The 17,758-nt window shown below is 33.7% G+C and overlaps 1 protein-coding gene across 1 annotated transcript; it reads right to left on the bottom strand.

The window, feature by feature from the left end:
• Positions 1-1,250: 1,250 nt before the first annotated feature.
• On the bottom strand, positions 1,251-13,768 carry gdpd3a (glycerophosphodiester phosphodiesterase domain containing 3a). Its single transcript, XM_056453496.1, has 11 exons — positions 13,466-13,768; positions 10,236-10,419; positions 9,484-9,526; positions 7,103-7,238; positions 5,175-5,220; positions 4,977-5,095; positions 4,643-4,732; positions 4,394-4,527; positions 4,253-4,312; positions 1,700-1,751; positions 1,251-1,603 (listed from the first exon to the last, which is right to left on the bottom strand). The coding sequence occupies exons 2-11, from the start codon at positions 10,372-10,374 to the stop codon at positions 1,475-1,477; spliced, it is 948 nt and encodes a 315-aa protein (XP_056309471.1). The 5' UTR covers positions 10,375-10,419; positions 13,466-13,768; the 3' UTR covers positions 1,251-1,474.
• Positions 13,769-17,758: the final 3,990 nt, after the last annotated feature.

Raw genomic sequence — 17,758 nt, forward strand, 5'->3', positions numbered from 1 at the left:
AAGCAAGACCTAACTTCCTTATTTTGCATCTCAAGTAGGTACAGTACAACTTGATTTAAAACGATTACATAGAGGGTGCGAATAACAGGGAGGTTTTTAACTCGTAAGCGAGTTTAAATGTTCAATTAATATTATGTAGATAATATTAATAATTAAAATAATGTAATGTACCCATACACCCAAAGCGCTTCACCACTCCACTCCACCACCAGTGTGCAGCATCCACTTGGATGGATGAGGCGACGACAGCCACAGGACAACAGCACCAGTGCGCTCACCACACACCAGCTATTAGTGAAGCGGAAAGACAGTGATAAAGCCAATTCAGTGGATGGGGATGATTGGGAGGCCATGATGGGTAAGGGCCAATGGAGGGAATTTGGCCAGGACAACGGGGTTACACCCTACTCTTTACGAGAAGTGCCATGGGATTTTTAATGACCACAGAGAGTCAGGACCTCAGTTTAACATCTCATCCGAAAGACAGATAATATAAATATAAATATACATTTGACAACCCCTATAATATTTCAAACCATTGTGAATGCATGATCCCGCCAATCAGTCTATTAAAAAGTCTGAAATTGGAAGATCTAGAGCACTAATAGACATCATGTTCACAAGACTTTGTTTTCTTGTAAAATAGTTGTTTGTATTTACATTTAGCCTGAAAGTAAAGTCAAATTAGATGCATCATAATGTTTGTAGTCTGACCAGTAACATCTGAAATAGCTAATCAGACAATACTGTAGGACAGAATACACTAAATATCCCTCAAAACGCTGTAAACCTAAATATGTTGTGTTAATAAACTAGATTTATTTAAAAATAAATACATAAATGACTGAAGCACAAACTAACCGAAACATGTTTAACCCCCCCTGGTCATCAATGTATAATTTGCACACTGATTACATATGTTAAAACAGAAATGCTGAGAAAGTTTTGCTTTTATTGAAGTCCGTGCAACAGCATGCAATGCCATATTTCTTGAAATTTTCTTGAAAGATTTATTGAAGAATAATGTGTTTTTTAATTATAAATAAGCAATGCAGACTTCTATGTTTACTAATCTCCTATTGGGTCCAGCTGATGGACTTTGAACGGCCTCTCACAGAAGTTGGATAATGTTTGTTTATAAGCATGGGCAGGGAGGCGCTAAAAAGACACTGACTGGCTGAAAACCACAATAAACATGCACTGATAATGGTGGAATAATATAGTAAAAACACACCATTTAAACAGTCCACTTGTGCAATATAGTGTATCCTTTTATTATGCTGTATGTGTGTTCCTAGTCACATAACTTGTCCCATGAAGAATCCCTTAAACCCATTTTAATCTGACCGCAATGCTATTATTTATTGCCAACGTTAATAAAGTGGCATAAAAGTAAACTTGGCTGCATGTTTAAAGACAAACAGCGTTAGTACAGAGCGTGTGTTTAACTGTACAAGGGTTCGTTTGTGTTTGATCACGTGGCTTGTTTTCGCCTTCTAATATAGTTTGATAAGAGGGTGGGATAGTCAGTCATGACTCCTGTTGCTCCTGCGGCAAATGCAGCATCAATGTCCTGTTCCTCATTACAAACAAACAGATGGATCTATGAAAAAAATCAGAAAGATATCATGTGAGGCTAGGTTTTTTTGAGAAATCTAGTTGCTCAAAACACTGTTAAGAACAGAAGGTGATTTGAAACCTGAATTCCTCGCTCTTTGAGGTGCTTGAACATCGCTTTTCTCATAGTCAGTCTGCCACAAGACATGTAAAACACAGAAAACTGTCAATTTGAAAATAAGGTTTACATCAACCGGCCACTTTATTAGGTACACATTTGTAGTACCGGATTGGAAACCCTTTTCTTTTTGCTTTGGATCTGCCTTAAAGGCAAAATTGATTTCTGTCATCATTTACTCACACTTTAATCATTCAAAACCTATTTGAGGTTTTTTGTTTTGCTGGACACAAAAGAAGATATTTGGAAAGATTCTGGTAGATGGTGGCCATTGACTTACATAGTACTTTTCCCCATTTTAACCCACACTGGCTGGATAATATAGAAACTATGTCTAACTAAGAAACTAAGTCTACCCATGTCTTAAACATCTGTTTCAGAGTGTAAATTACAGATGTGGCAGAAAGCACACTCAAATAAGAATAGACACTCACAGTATCAAATTATGTCCTGTTTGTATGACCAAAAATGTTGGAGTATTTAAGTTTTTTCGGCTGTAATCAGGATATGCAAGTGAACACACTGGCACGCTCCATCAAATATGTCACCTAGACTCAAGGCTGCTTTAATCTAGAAAACTCTATGTGTGTTAATCATCAATGAAATTTGGGAATCACCCGTTGGTCTCCTCAGACTCATTTACCAGGTTATATGGTCAGTAGTTCAGGTTTAGCCTGTAGGCTATAACTTTAGTCTTTATTTAGTTTGACTCATTTTAAATCACTTGTACATACAGAATTTATCAATTCATTCCATTAGGCCTGTCACCATATCTATTTTTTGTTGTATGATATACGGCACCAAAATATATTGTGATAAATGACATTATTGTAATTTTAAGGCCATTTTACCACTCATTATATAATGCCAGAATGACAATATATTATCATCACAGTGCCAGTACAGTCAAAGAACACATCATATTTTATTCTGAAGAATATTTCATTTAATTATTGTCATTTTAACAATTTAGGCACTGGAATCAGAGTGTGAAAACTCATATCCTAAATAAATAATAATAAATGTTAACAAAAAAGTGCGAGGTAAAAAGTAACAGGTTGTGATATCTGCTACCAGATTTATTTTCAGTTGTCAGACATGCACATGAAAATATACTATAATATTATACATATTACTAAAATAATATATATACAATAATATATATTACTAAAATAATATACTAAATATAATATAGTAATTTATAGTAAATACTGTAGTGTTTTTTAACCATAGTGACACTGACACCTCCAATAGAGATAGAGAGGTTGCTCATGCTCAATAAGCTAAAATGTTGCTAGAATTGGTTTTTACGTATGGGCGATATATATTGCAAGACCAAAAATGATTGAGGTCATGTCCATGTGTTGTGATAAGTTGATGAAGTGATTTTTGTGACAGGCCTACACATCCATCATATTGCAGATTCTGACCCTACCATTAGAACTTTGTGGTAAAAATTCTAAAGTTCATGAGACTCATGGGATTAATGAGACCAGGGGGTATTCCAGAAAGCAGGATATGTGACGTATCAATATAAAACTAAGCATTTGTGGGCAGAAAATCCCAGCTTTCGGTCCCAAACCAGAGGTAACATTCAAAGCATGTGAGTTACCATAGCAACTAATGCTCTGAACATAACAACTTTGTTCACCTATGCCTTCTTCCCCAAATCAGGTGCGCGTTTACCACAGGCAATGTGATGCTTGCCTGTTGGGCTGCTGACTCTAATAGTTTTTGTATGAGTAGAGTCTACTGAAGTCACGTGGAAAGTTTTGACGATGTTTTTGCTTCCTTTTTCTGGACTTTGAACATCTCAGAACTTTTGCTCTCTGTTTAGGATGAGAGAGATCTCTCGGATATCATCTAAAATATTGTAATTTGTGTTCTGGAGATGAATGAAGGTCTCGGGGGATTGAAACAACATGGGGATAAGTAATAATTCATTCATTCATTTTCCATTCATTTTCCATTCATTAAGCTTAGTGCCTTATTTATCAGGGGTGCCCAAAGTGGACTGAACCGACAACTATTTACGCAGTGGCTGCCTTTCCAGCTGCAATCCAGTACTAGGAAACACCCATACATTCTCACTTCCACACACACATTCATACACTTCGGCCAATTTTGTTTACCCAATTCACGAATAGCGCATGTTTTTGGAACGCGGGGGAAACTGGACCACCTGGAGGAAACCAATGTGAACACGGGGAGAACATGCAAACTCCACACAGAAATACCAACTGACCCAGCCGGGACTCAAACCAGCAACCTTCTTGCTGTGAGTCGATAGTGCTAACCACTGAGCCACTGTGCCACCCAGGATGAGTAATTAATAACAGAATTTTCCTTTTTGGGTGAACTAACCCTTTATATCACCTTTCTTCCCCATCAGATTGTGCTGAAAATATCTACATGCCTAACTAGACAGATTGGCTGCTCTGGTTAACTGAGTTAAAAAGGTGCACCTAATAAAGTGGCCTGTAATTGTAATTAGCTACAACTACTAAGGTACGTTACCTTTCGATTAAAGAGATGACCAGTCTGCTTTTCAGAATCTCTGTGTCAGGTATGTATTCTCTGTCGAAAAGAGTTCATGAATATAGAGCTGCGTGATTGGCATAAACATATTACAAATGGAAATATTTGATGTATACAGACTTGTTGAAGATTGGTGGGAAATAGAACTGCAGGAAACTCTCTCCAAGAGGAACAAACGGCAGGAGGCCGGTGTAGTAGAGCAGGAGCAACAGTATACCTCGCTTCGCACAGAACATATAGGGCATGGAGGAGTTCTGCCATTGACACACAAGGAAACAGAGCTAAACATGTACTGTAGGAAATGACAAGTATGTAGGCTATTTATTACTGAAACAAAGCCTGTAGAGAGGGATGCAACTGCACACGCACTATTTTGCGACAATTTTCCATGATGGTAGAGTCAACAGAGGCCCAAACGGAGATTCCTTCTCTGTTGTATTGCTTTACAAGCTCAGATATCTGAAAGAGACAGTGCATAATAATGTACTAAACTGAACTTCAACTCTGAAATCTGGACTTTACTAGAACTTTTATGTTAAGCTGCTTTGACACAATCTACATTGTAAAAGCGCTATAGAAATAAACATGAACTGAATTGAACAGAAAGAAAAAAATAGACGCTTAATAAATAGTAAAATATGCTTGACAAATTTAGGGGTTGTTTTTTGTGCTTCAGGTATTGAAGTATATGTCAAGTCCTTGCCTTTTCAATCAGCACGGTGTTATTCTCTTTCACCTCGATGTTTACAGCCGTGTGAGGAAATTTGCGAAAAACATCCTCTAAAAGTGCAAAGTTTCTATCAGATCCAGTGCTGAAGTGACCTGTGCAAAGAAGAATTATGAAGAGGGTAATCATTGTACAATTAGAGATAAATAAATATTGTTTGATGAAAACACACACCTGTTTTGAAGGTGACCTCGAGTGTCTCTTTATAAGGTGGCAAGTCCTGAAAAATGTAAATAATTATTCAGAGACATTCGCAACTAATCCTGTGGTGGTGTTAAAAAAGACTTTTTTTAGTTTAATAATATCTCTTTATTCATTATTTGTATTTGATGTGCTAAACTGTATTTACAGATGAAGTCAGAATTATTAGCCCTCCTTAAATATTAGCCCCCCGTATATTTTTCCCCAATTTCTGTTTAACAGAAAGAAGATTGCATCAACACATTTCTAAGCATAATAGTTTTAATAGCTCATTTCTAATAACTGATTTATTTTATCTTTGTCATGATGACAGTACATAATATTTTATTAGATGTTTTTCAAGACACTAGTATTCAGCTTAAAGTGACATTAAGGCTTAACTAGGTTAATTAGGTTAACAAGTGAGGGTAATTAGGAACATAACAGTGGTTTATTCTGTAGACAATCAAAAATATAAAATAGCTAAAGAGGGATAATAATATTGACCTTAAAATGGTTTTAAAAATCAAAAACTGCTTTTATTTTAGCTGAAATAAAACAAATTAGACTTTCTTTAGAAGAAAAAATATTATCAGAGATCCTGTGAAAATTTCCTTGCTCTGTTAAACATCATTTGGGAAATATTTAAAAAAGAAAAAAAGATTCGCAGGAGGACTATCCATTTTGACTTGAACTGTATGTAGTAGATATAATCAAGTTATGGCCTGTTAACAACATGTTGAGCATAGAGCTTAAACTGTCAAGTCAAGTCAAGCACAGACTTGAATACCAAAAATCCAAACCAACAATCAAAACATTTCCTCGCGTTCACCATTATTGTGGTCATTTGTAAGTGTGAACAATGTGTGTGACTATCTTTGGTGGACCATTAACCTTTTTAAATCAAGTCCATGTTGTTTTTGTATGTGTTCGCATATTGAGTACCAAAACGACTTACATCATTTATTAACATTTTTATAAAGAAAAAAGTAAAAAAAAAAAAAAAAAAAAAATATATATATATATATATATATATATATATATATATATATATATATATATATATATATATATATATATATATATATATATATATATATATATATATAAATAAATAAATAAATACATATATCTGTAAAAGAAAAAATTGACAAGTAACAATTATTTGATTCATAAAATTGTAAAAATGTTATTCTTACTATTTTCAGTTTAATATACTGTATTTAATATTATATTTGTGTAATGGGAAATCACAAGCCTTCAGAAATTACTCTAATATGGTTATTTACTGCACATTTCTTATTCATTCATTTTCCTTCAGCTTAGTCTCTTTTATTAATCCGGGGTCGCCACAGCGGAATGAACTGCCAACTTATCCAGCATATGTTTTACACAGTGGATGCCCTACCAGCTGCAACCCAGTACTGGGAAACATCCATACACACTCATTCACACACATACACTACGGCCAATTTAGTTTAGTCAATTCACCTATAGCGCATGTCTTTGGGCTGTGGAGGAAACCGGAGCACATGGGGGAAACCAATGCCAACACAGGGAGAACATGCAAACTCCACACAGAGCCAACTGATCCAGACAGGGCTCAAACCAGCAACCTTTTTGCTGTGAGGAAACCACTGAGCCACCGTGTTTTTTATTATTACAAAGTTGAAAACAATTGTGCTGTTAATTTTTATTAGAAAATTATTAGCAACATTATATATGTATTTCACTTTAAAACTATTTAAGGCATTCTAGCAGAATAAAATTATTATTACTATTAACAGTCTGCCCCCAAACATCTGAGTAGGAAATGCTGCATTTTTTTTATTCACACCTAAATGTAATGAGAGATTTATTTGTAATAGCACATGGAGAGCAGTGCAGAATATCAGAATAAAGTGTGAACCTTGACCTCTGACCTCCAGGTTTAGGGAGGAGATGGAGATGTCTTGTCCAGTTTGTCGCAGGAGGTTTTCATCATGAGAAACCATCACATGACCATCTTTAGTCAAGTGACAGTCCAGCTCCAGCATCTCTGTGCCCACTTCAACAGCACTGACACAGAAACAGACAAAACAGAGACACCGTTGAAGTGGATGAAGTGATTAATAAATAGAAATCCATGCTTTTCCTTATCAATAACTTAGGTATGAATAAGTGGAATGAACCATTTTTATTAAACTTAAATATCATAATTTTAGACCAGTCTAGTTTAGTCAGGAGTAAATGAAAAGAAATAAAAAGATTTGTGTTTAACAGATTCAGCACAATCATGTACCAGATTGGTTTCAGATAGAATTATCTGCCTGCTTTCCATCCTCACTTTTAGCTCTTCTGTTTTTGCGCTTGCTGATGGTTCTAGACTCTCAATCATGGCACCCAATGGTTTGGAACTCTATTCAGATTTGGGCCCAAATTTGGAAATATTTCGGTTGCCAGACGGCTTCAGTTTGTGTCCCATTGGCCAATAACCCTAGATTTTCTCTACCTTTGAATGATCAGGCATTCTTGCTTTGGCAATCTTAACATTTAAAGATCTCTTTGTTGATGGCTGCTTCTTGTCTTTTACCCAATTAGAATCTCAGTTCAGAATCTCAGTTTAAAATTCCCAAAGCCCACTTTTTTAAGGCATCTGCAGGTGCATGACTTCACATGCAATTTTACCTCTTTTCCTGCCCTTCCTGAACAAAATCCTATTGATCAACTGATGACACAGAACAAAGTGGACCCATTTCTGGTTTATATACTAACCTTTCATCATTATTACCCACTTCTAGAGCAACACATAAAAACTCGTGGCAACTAGACCTTAATATCAGTTTGACATATAAGGACTGGAATGTGGCTATATATAGAATCTGTAGATCCTCTATTTGTGTTATTAGTGATAGACTTATTCAATTTAAAGTGGTAGATAGGCTTCATCTTTCCAAGACCAAGCTGTCAATAATGTATTCCTTTGTTGACCCCACCTGTACAAGACGCAAGCAGTCCCCTGCTACATTAGCCTATATGTTTTGGTTATGTCTCAGATTATCTGTTTATTGGTCAAATACTTCTTCCAGAATGTGTTGTAAAGATGTTTGTGCAAAGCCCTTTACTGCTGTCTGTGGTATTGTATATGTAAATAACAATTTGCCAAAAAGTGAATTGGGCTGCATTGTCTTTACTTCTCTTTTGGCAAGATGCCTGATTTCAATCAATTGGAAACAATCATTTCCCCCTTCTTTTAAACAGTGGGCCAATGATGTGTTGCATTCCCTTAATTTGGAAAAAATAAGACCTAGTTTAAATGGTTTTTAAAGATTCAGGACAAAAGAGTCTAAACATACTGTGAATGAAAAGGAGCAATTAGGAAAAACTGACCAGTCATAACAAAACAAACAAACAAAAACAAGAAAATGCCTTTATGTGTTAACCCAAAATTGGGTCAAACCCAACTGTTAGGTATTTGAATGGAAAAAAGTTATTAATTAAATCCGTCCATATTTGACCCAATGTGGGGTTAAAACAATCTAAAATCAATGAAAGATCTAAGAAGTTTTTATTTAAATAAATGTATTCTTCATTAATGTATTTATTTATAATTATTATACATTTTTAGAATTATCACTCAATTGTTATTTTTCTATCAATTAATAATGTGTCATTTCTATTAATCCATTTTCATTATTTCTTTACTATTACACTCTAAAACAAAAGCTGGGTTTGTGTTAACCCAACGTTGGGTCAAATGTGGACAAACAAAAATATTGGGTTAGTTTCTTTATTGAATTTAAATTACATTTTTAACCCAGATTTTGGGTTTTTCTATATTTGCCCCAGCATTGGGTTAAAACAACCCAGAATGTTTTGAGTTAATTTTCCCATTAATATCTGGGAAGCCTTTATGATGCACGCTCATGAGCTTTATGAGGGGTAGGGTTAGTTGAGCCCATTTAAAAGCATTGCATGCAGCTCAGATTGCATCTGCACAAAGTCTGCAGCCAGACCCCTCACAATTTTCCTCCTTTCCTCATTGTTATAATGGTGTAATTGCTTGGTATTTAAAAGACACTTGTCTAAAAAAGTAAGAGATCAGAAAATGTTTCAGTTTTTAACATCACAGCATTATTTTCCATTGCAATTTCTTGTAATTGTGGTATAAACACTTGTTAAACTTGTGCTGTCTGAGCATCACAACCAATGCATGAAGATTATTCAATAAATTCTTTATCATAGTTACATATTTTGCTTCTGCTCTTAATTATTTTTCAGTCAACTTCTTCGCTCAGAGAAGATTTGAGTAATAGACACTCACTGTGTGAAGGCCTCTATAGTGTTCTCGATCCTTTCACCAGATCCTGAGGACAGAGAGCAGGAGGACAAACAAACATATCCATTCCTCAAATCACTCCCTCAGTCACACATTAACCAGCTATATACACATGAACAAAACATTTACACATGCTGCCACAGACACAACATTAGCCAACACTGTTCATTCCTGTTTATATCCTTTTCGGACGTCAGACAAATTTAGACTTCTTTGGATTTCTGAATATATGACTGAATTATGTATTTATGGTAAATCAGAAAGTTTTTAGCTTTCAATGTCGCGTGATTAAAGGGCTAGTTCAGCTGAAAATTACAATTCTGTCACAATTTTACTCACCAGTGATAATACAATAGAAAATAATATAGAAAATCAAACAGTTTTGGACAAGTAATTGGCCCTTGCTCTTTACATGGTCCAAAACGGTTTGGTTTTCTTTATTATTTTAAACACAAAAAGGATATATTTTGAAAAAAGCTGGAAACCTGAATCCACCGACTTTCTTTTTAAGGTTTTTAGCTTCAAATGATCTTCTTTTGTGTTCAACAGAAAAAAAAGATCTCATAAAATTTTAAAAGGGTGAGTTAATTTTCAATTTAAGTAAACTACCCCTTTAATGTTGTCATCCATTGAGCAACAAAAGAAGGGAGAAGCCTTTTAATGATGATTCATTTTAATGATAACAGTCAGCTGCAGCTTTATCATACGTAATATGGGTCATATTTTCAAAGATGTACCTCCTCTGTGAGAGATGTGTGTGCAGCGGAAAGCGGTCTGCTTCATCTTGTGGAGAATGTGCGGGTTCTTCAGGAAGTAGAGTGAGGTGAGCGCGTAGCCCCCTACCGCCGGCAGCAGGTAGTACAGACAGCTCGCCATATTTCCCAAAACAACGAGGAAGACACGCAGAAACTCAACCCTGACCTTTCAAGGAAAGATAGAATTTTTGACATTTTAAACTATAATAATAATAATAATAATAATAATAATAATAATAATAATAATAATAAGAAGAAGAAGAAGAAGAAGAAGAAAGAAATCAAGTTAAATTCAGCATATTTAAAACAACATGCTTTTATTTAAAGAAAGAAATAAACATGGAAAATGAAAGGAATAGATTTAAATATATATTTACATCACTCAAACCATTAAAGCAACCAAATTGCAATTAGATTGGTAAAGATTTTTTTTACTATTGAAAGGTTGATACCCCAGATACTTTACAAATACAAAAACATAACATGCACTTATTAGAGAATGAGAGTTTTACCATTGCTTGTGTAGGTATTTAGTTATTTTCAGAAAACGTTTAAGAATATTCAAAATTGTATGGCAGTCTTTTCGTTTTCTGTTTATGCCCTAGGTTATTTTTTTAAATGCAACAAATGTAGCAGATCTTTCTACCAATTAGCCAGTAAATGCTCAATCACAACCTGATAATGACAAACCAGGATAGGTTGATTTAAAAATTGATTTAAAGATGATCGAGGAAAATAATGTTGTAACTTTTTGTCAGAATGTCTTTATTATCTTATATTTCCAGATAAAATGTTCATTTATTCTTATATAGGCTTTTACGATATATATCTGAGGTGTTTTGGAATTAAACTATGTTTTTTTATAATAAAAAATAATATTTCTAAAGGAGCTGCTGACATTGAACCAGATTTTGGTAAAAACCCAAACAATACAAATATAAAAATGTAAAAAATAAATAAATAAAAATTAGTTGTTTAATAACAATGGATTGACACGAGGAGAAAATACTGAACAACTGAAATGTATGTAATAGTTAAAATGCTTTATTGGTGACGGAACCTTAGAGAATGAAGTCACATGCATTGTTTTTTTCTCTCAGACTTCAACAGTGTAAAAATGTTGATGGTTCTGTGGGTTTCGTCTATCAAATCTGATCTTTATTTTGTATTTTATATTGAATTCAAGTCAGGTGATTTGCTGGGCCATTTTACAGCTTGAGTTTAATTCTCTGAAAGCATTTGAGAGTTTCACTGGCTGTGTTTTGGATCATTGTCTTGCTGAAATGTTTACCCTGATTTCATCATCCTGGTAATGCAGATGTTCATCTGAAGCAGCTAATATTCATTTACAATGAGGAAGGACAGAGGGTTGCTGAAAACTTCTGAGAGATTTCAGCTGCTGTCTGGGCTTTCAGTGCCTTTATACACCTCCCTTTTTTCGTGTGTTCAATACATTTTCCCTGCATCATTTCATTTTATTACACATAACTTAAATTGTAAACTAATTGATTTTTGTTTCTCTTTGCATATTTGCATTTTTTTGGTTTTCACCAACATCCGGGGAAAATTTCAAGTCAACAGCACCTTTAGAAATATGTTTTTGGATGGTCCATTTGAGTATTAGTAGACTGTCCGCTTATTATCTGCTGATACTGCTCCTTCAACAGACATTTTACTGACTATAAGAAACTTTACAAGCACATGTCAACTTACACTAACCCTAACCCCAACCTAACAGTCTACTTATAATCTAATGAGAATTCGCTGACATGTAGATTCATTGTAACAAACAGACCATCAAAATAAAATGTGACCCAATTCTTCCCCCACTGTATATTGACTCAGATATATGTTGGCTTAATAATGTTTTATGTAAATGTAATAAAAAGTAATAAAACATATGTATGGATCATAAAAGAAAAGTGTAATGCAGTTATTCCTTATTTTAATAAATATTTGTGTGCACTGTAGAAAAAATAATCTAGCTGCATTAATCTTTGAGGAAAATATGAACTTGTCTTGTCATCTAAATTTACATCAATCAAACTGACTAAAACATTAAGTTAAACTTTGTGTAAAGTACTAAAAAACTATTGAAAGCTGATTAACTTCAGGTAAAGTAACACAAAAACATTTGAAGAGTTGTGCAAAAAAGTACAAATACAAAAACCTCTAAATGCCATCTGGAGTTTCCTTTTACAATGAGCCTTTTTCTTAGCCTCTTACATTTATGTTCAGTTATTTCATGTTAAAAGTGATGAGAATAAGGTGTTGTTTGCCATACAACTGAAATTACTGAATCAAGATATAAGAGCCTGAGAAAAATGCTAATTTTAGAAGAAAATTTCAGATGGCACTTAAAGTTTTTGCATCTGAATTCTTCATTTGTTCTCATGCTTTTGTGTCATTTTGTGTTTTTTTCCATTTTTTAAAATTTCTTAATTTTATGAAATATAAAACAATAATTTAAAACGAATGATAAGAAAGGTAGATAACAGTACATGTGTATTTATACAACAAATTAGTTATAATACAAATAATTATCTGCTTTTTTACTTTTTTAAATTAATAGAATATAAATTAAATGAAAAAAGATTATCATTTAGGGTTGTCTGAAGGTTTAATCTGCTTAAAATGTCATATGTCCTCTTTAAAACCACTGTAAAAAAATATCTGTAAATTAGCAGTTATTTGTAATTTATGATTCACGTTTTATTTTTATTTCCCCTGTTTATTTATGCTTTTGAAATGCATTATGGGAACTTGATCTTCTTCCAAGAACTTATAACCTTGAAAAGGTGAATTTTAGTCACATTTTTAATGAATGACATATTGGCTGGTGTATAGTAAGCTATAAAAACCTTGTAATAAGCTGCCAGTACATTTACTGTTATTTTACAGACTTATTTTTCTAGATATTATTTCTTATACATTACATCATTTAAAACTAGTAAAATGTCAAAAGAAGTCACTTTATTAAACTGTAGAGTTAACAACATCAAGAGTCGACAGAGCAGAGATTAACATCACATAATGTAATTCACAACCATAAATAAACAGAAAACACTTGTGAATCACAAAATACTGAAACTGTTAATTAACGGAAATTTTCTTACCATGTACTTATCATACATAAAGCAAACAAGTGCAAACAGGAACATACAATTTCATTTCAATGATAAACTGATTGATTATTTGCATCAAGAACTTACCAAGACTCCCTGTGGTTTAGTTACTCCAGGATATCTGCACCTGTCTCCAGTGCTGATGCCACTATGTCTTTCCTTATCTTCTCCTTCTCTCTCGTGTTTCTCCTTTACAGTTGCTCAGCCACTCCCTTGTCAACCTTCACCTGGCCAATACCGATCACATTACTTAAAATGTTGCCCAATAAGCGCCAACTCAAAACTAGACTGCAATGCAAAGGTCTGTTCCTCTCATTAAAATACCAAAAACACTTGCACTAGAGACTCAGACCTCAACAATGAAATCTTTCTCACTAGTGTGTTTCAGTAACGAGTCAGTCATTGATAGCTGCACTCTTTGTAATTTCCCGTTCCCCCTCCTTTGTGGAGACAGAGGTTGTTTTGGAATGCAGTTTGTTTGACTTTTGAAGTGTGTGTGTGTGTTGATGTGCGGGTATGCCTCAGTTTTCACAGGCCTCACAGGACAAAATGTGCAATAGCGGTTAAATAATTTCTGCTCTATAATTATTTGTTCTCTTGTTGTAGTTAAATTAGTGGGAAAAATCAGTGTAGCCAAAATATTAAAACAAGGGAGCAAATACAGTTGTTGGAACACATTCTTAAAGAGATAGTTCAGCCAAAAATGAAATTTTGGTATAATTTAATCACCCTTACTTGTTGTAAACCAGTTTAAGGTTTTTCATTATTTTTTCTTCTGATGAACACAAAATGAGATGCATTGAAAATGTTGGGAAAATTTAACCATTGACTCCCATAAACTTTCTTACTGTGGAGACGAGTTCTTCAGAAACAAAAAAGATAAAAAAGAAAAGTAAATTGTGGCTTGAATTTACTAAAAGGAGAGAGCAATATATAAAACAAAGATTTTTGGTTATCCAAAGTAAGCTTTAAAGTGAGCATTTCTTTAAAAACAGCAACAACAACACAGTTAGTTGTTAACAGTTAACAACAATAGTTCTGTTAAAGGTTCAACATGGAGCCATTGATCCCAATAGAGAACTTTTAGCATACTCTTAAGAATAAAGGTGCCAGGAAAAAACAAAAACCGGTTTATGGGATAGTTCACGCAAAATAAACATTTCCTCATCATTTTGTCACTTCTATGTGGTTCTAAACCTTTTAAATTTCTTTATGAATAATTTAAAAGAATTACAGAAAAAAGCAGCCATTGACATCCATAGTGCAGAAATGCATTAAACTTTAGAAATAAAGGTACGAAATGTGTCACTGGGGTGGTACCTTTTCAAAAAGGTACATTTTTGTTCCTAACAGGTCTTTAAAAGGTACATATTAATACCTAAAAAGAACAAATGGTACCTCACAGTAACTTAAAAGTACAAATCTCAACCTTAAAGGTACAAATGTGTACCATAAAGGTACTAATGTCCACCAGTATGGTACTGCCCCAGTGACAGATTTTGTACCTTTATTTCTGAGAGTGTGGTATTTATAAATCTGTGTTAACCTTCAATAACACCGTGTTTATCGTTAACTCAGCTGTTTCATTTAATATTTATAAACGCAACTTAAATTAATTCTGTTAAGTAATGTAACCTGAAGTGTTTCCAACAAAATTAAACATTTAAGGAAAATGTGAGTTGTTTTTTAACTCGTGAAAGCCTTCAAAGTAATATATATATATATATATATATATATATATATATATATATATATATATATATATATATATATATATATATATATATATATATATATAATCTTTAGAATATAATCTTAAGAATACAGATGCCAGGAAGAACCAAAAATCTGTTTAAAGGGATAGTTGAAAATGTCCTCATCATTTACACACATCAAGTGGTTCTAAACTCTATGAAGTCTTTCTGAAGAATTGTGGGAAAAACTGCCATTGACATCCCCAGTAAGAACACAAAACTACCATGGACGTCAATGTCTGTTTTTTCCAAACATTCCTCAGTATTTTTTGTGTTCAACAGAAGTAAGAAACAGGTTTGGACCAAGCGGAGGGTGAGTAAATAATGACACAATCCCTATACTGTAAATATTCAATTCATCACATCACTAAAGTTTTTCAGCAATTCCAAAGAAGATCTGGATCCCTCAAAGAACCTTTTAGGAAAAAGCTCCTCAAAGAGCTATTATAGTGTGAAGAACATTTTCAGAAAGTCCCTGTTGTGGAATGAAAATGTTCTTCATGAAGCCATCAACGCCAGTAAAGAACCTTTATTTTCAGTGAAAATGAAGGAAAATAACAGCAGGACAGCACATGGGGCTGCAGTTGTCATTTCTGTATCACTGCAACAGTTGGTCATAAGTGGATGAGGATACTCAGTATTCATGTTCTCACACATTTCAGTGCTTAGCAAAGGCTTAATGTGGGATAAACGTGAACTCACAGCAATGCACACACAACAAATGTAAACACGCTGTCGGTGCTGCCCGTCAGCAGAACACTTTGGGTTTCTATTGTTCTGGTTTTGTATAGATTCGCTGAGAGACTGTTACCCAACAAACAAAGAGAGGCAGAGACAGATGGAACGTGGAGCTGAGAGAGATAATAATTTGCATGTTTTTTTGTTGTTGTACAGGCAAACTGCTTTCATTAAAACCATTGATTCACCTCAGTTTAGTTTTAACAAACTTGCGGTGAATCAGTGTATTAGGTCACAGTTTTTCTTCTGTGTTTGAATCAGGCGTACTAAAGTGCAAACACACCCAAAAGAGTTTGATATGTCTTCAAGAGACTTCAAAATGCCTCGCAGGTAAATTCTCAAGCCGTGCTGAAACATGTTGATGAAGCAGAGGAGTGGTACAACTGGACAGACTACTTTGTGGAGAGAAAGGTAAACGTTTTAAAACAAGGAGAGGAACCTGAAGGAAAATATTAAGTGGATTCATTATCCATAAAATAACTAAACATTAACCTGAAAGAAAGTTTACTTTGGCTCTGGTTAAAACTTGACATGGACACCCATGCTTTATTTTTCCATCGAGAACTCTGTGGCTTCTCATTGTTATAATGCTGTTCCTCCATCACAGGAAAGCAGAAACAACTTCCATCTTGAAAAACTAATAAAGGCGAATGACTGTGACACTAATTCACAATAGGCGACACAGAACACGGAACAAACCCGCAAGCTAGTCATGATGATCATAATCTGGTCATAATTAACTACACAAGATCGTAATTAAATATACAACATATTGTTAATACTCTCGAAAAGAGAAAAGATAATTATGATCCTTTGCTAATGCTAAAAATATGGGATAACTGAGCATAAAATATGGGATAAATGAGCACATTGCTATGTTTACATATTATATTTGAATAAAAACCTGGGTGTGGACAATTCTGTTGTAATACAAAATATTTTTTATAATAATGTAACACATTAAGGTATAATCTCAATGCATTAATTATGAAATAAAATTTGTAACCGTATGTATTAATCTGTGACAACAGTGGTCATTAACTCATGTTAGCGCTATTAATCCAAGTTAAACTTAGACTGTTCAGAAGCATTTTTCATGTTACGCAACGCAAGCGTATTGTGAAGTGTTACCAATTTTATATGTAAAATAATTACACATTTAAGAAGAATGTGAACTATTTCTAAAAATCAATTAAATATATAAAAGTCCTTACAATTAATTGGATATACACATTTAAAATGAATCCTTTGGTAGATGCTTTAACCCAAATCATTAGTATGGGAGTAGTAATCAAAGTAACAAAAGGATAAAAATTATGCTAGTAATATGACAAATCCTACCTAATTTAATGCAAAAACAAAATAGTACATTAAACAGAGAATAGATGAAAGAATGTTGGTGTTCATATGTATATAAAAAATTGGAGCTGCTTTAGCTAGGAAACAGAATAATGTATAATGAGTGTTGACAAAAGAGATCAATCTTTTTAGATGATTTTTGGAGAATGACAGCAGACTCAACTCAGATAATATAAACAGATCAACAAAAGAACAAAAATGTTATATGACTTATGTGTTTTTCATGTCTGCTTAGAGTCTTAATGGGATAGTTGACCCAGAAATGAAAATTCTGTCATCATTTAATCACCCTTGACCTTCAAACCAGTTTTAAGTTTAGTTTTTTCTTTTTCTTTTTATTGAACACAAAAGATGTTGAAGAATGTTGGAAACCGGTATCCATTGCTTTTCTTCAACTTTCTTAAACATATACGCAGTCGAAGTCTGAATTATTAGCCCACCTGTAAATTTTTTTTTCTTATTTAAATATTTCCCAAATTATGTTTAACAGAGCAAGGAACTTTTTCCAAATATGTCTGATAAATTTTTT

The sequence above is a fragment of the Danio aesculapii genome, chromosome 3 (assembly GCF_903798145.1).
Source record: "Danio aesculapii chromosome 3, fDanAes4.1, whole genome shotgun sequence".
In the NCBI taxonomy this organism is placed as follows: domain Eukaryota; kingdom Metazoa; phylum Chordata; class Actinopteri; order Cypriniformes; family Danionidae; genus Danio; species Danio aesculapii.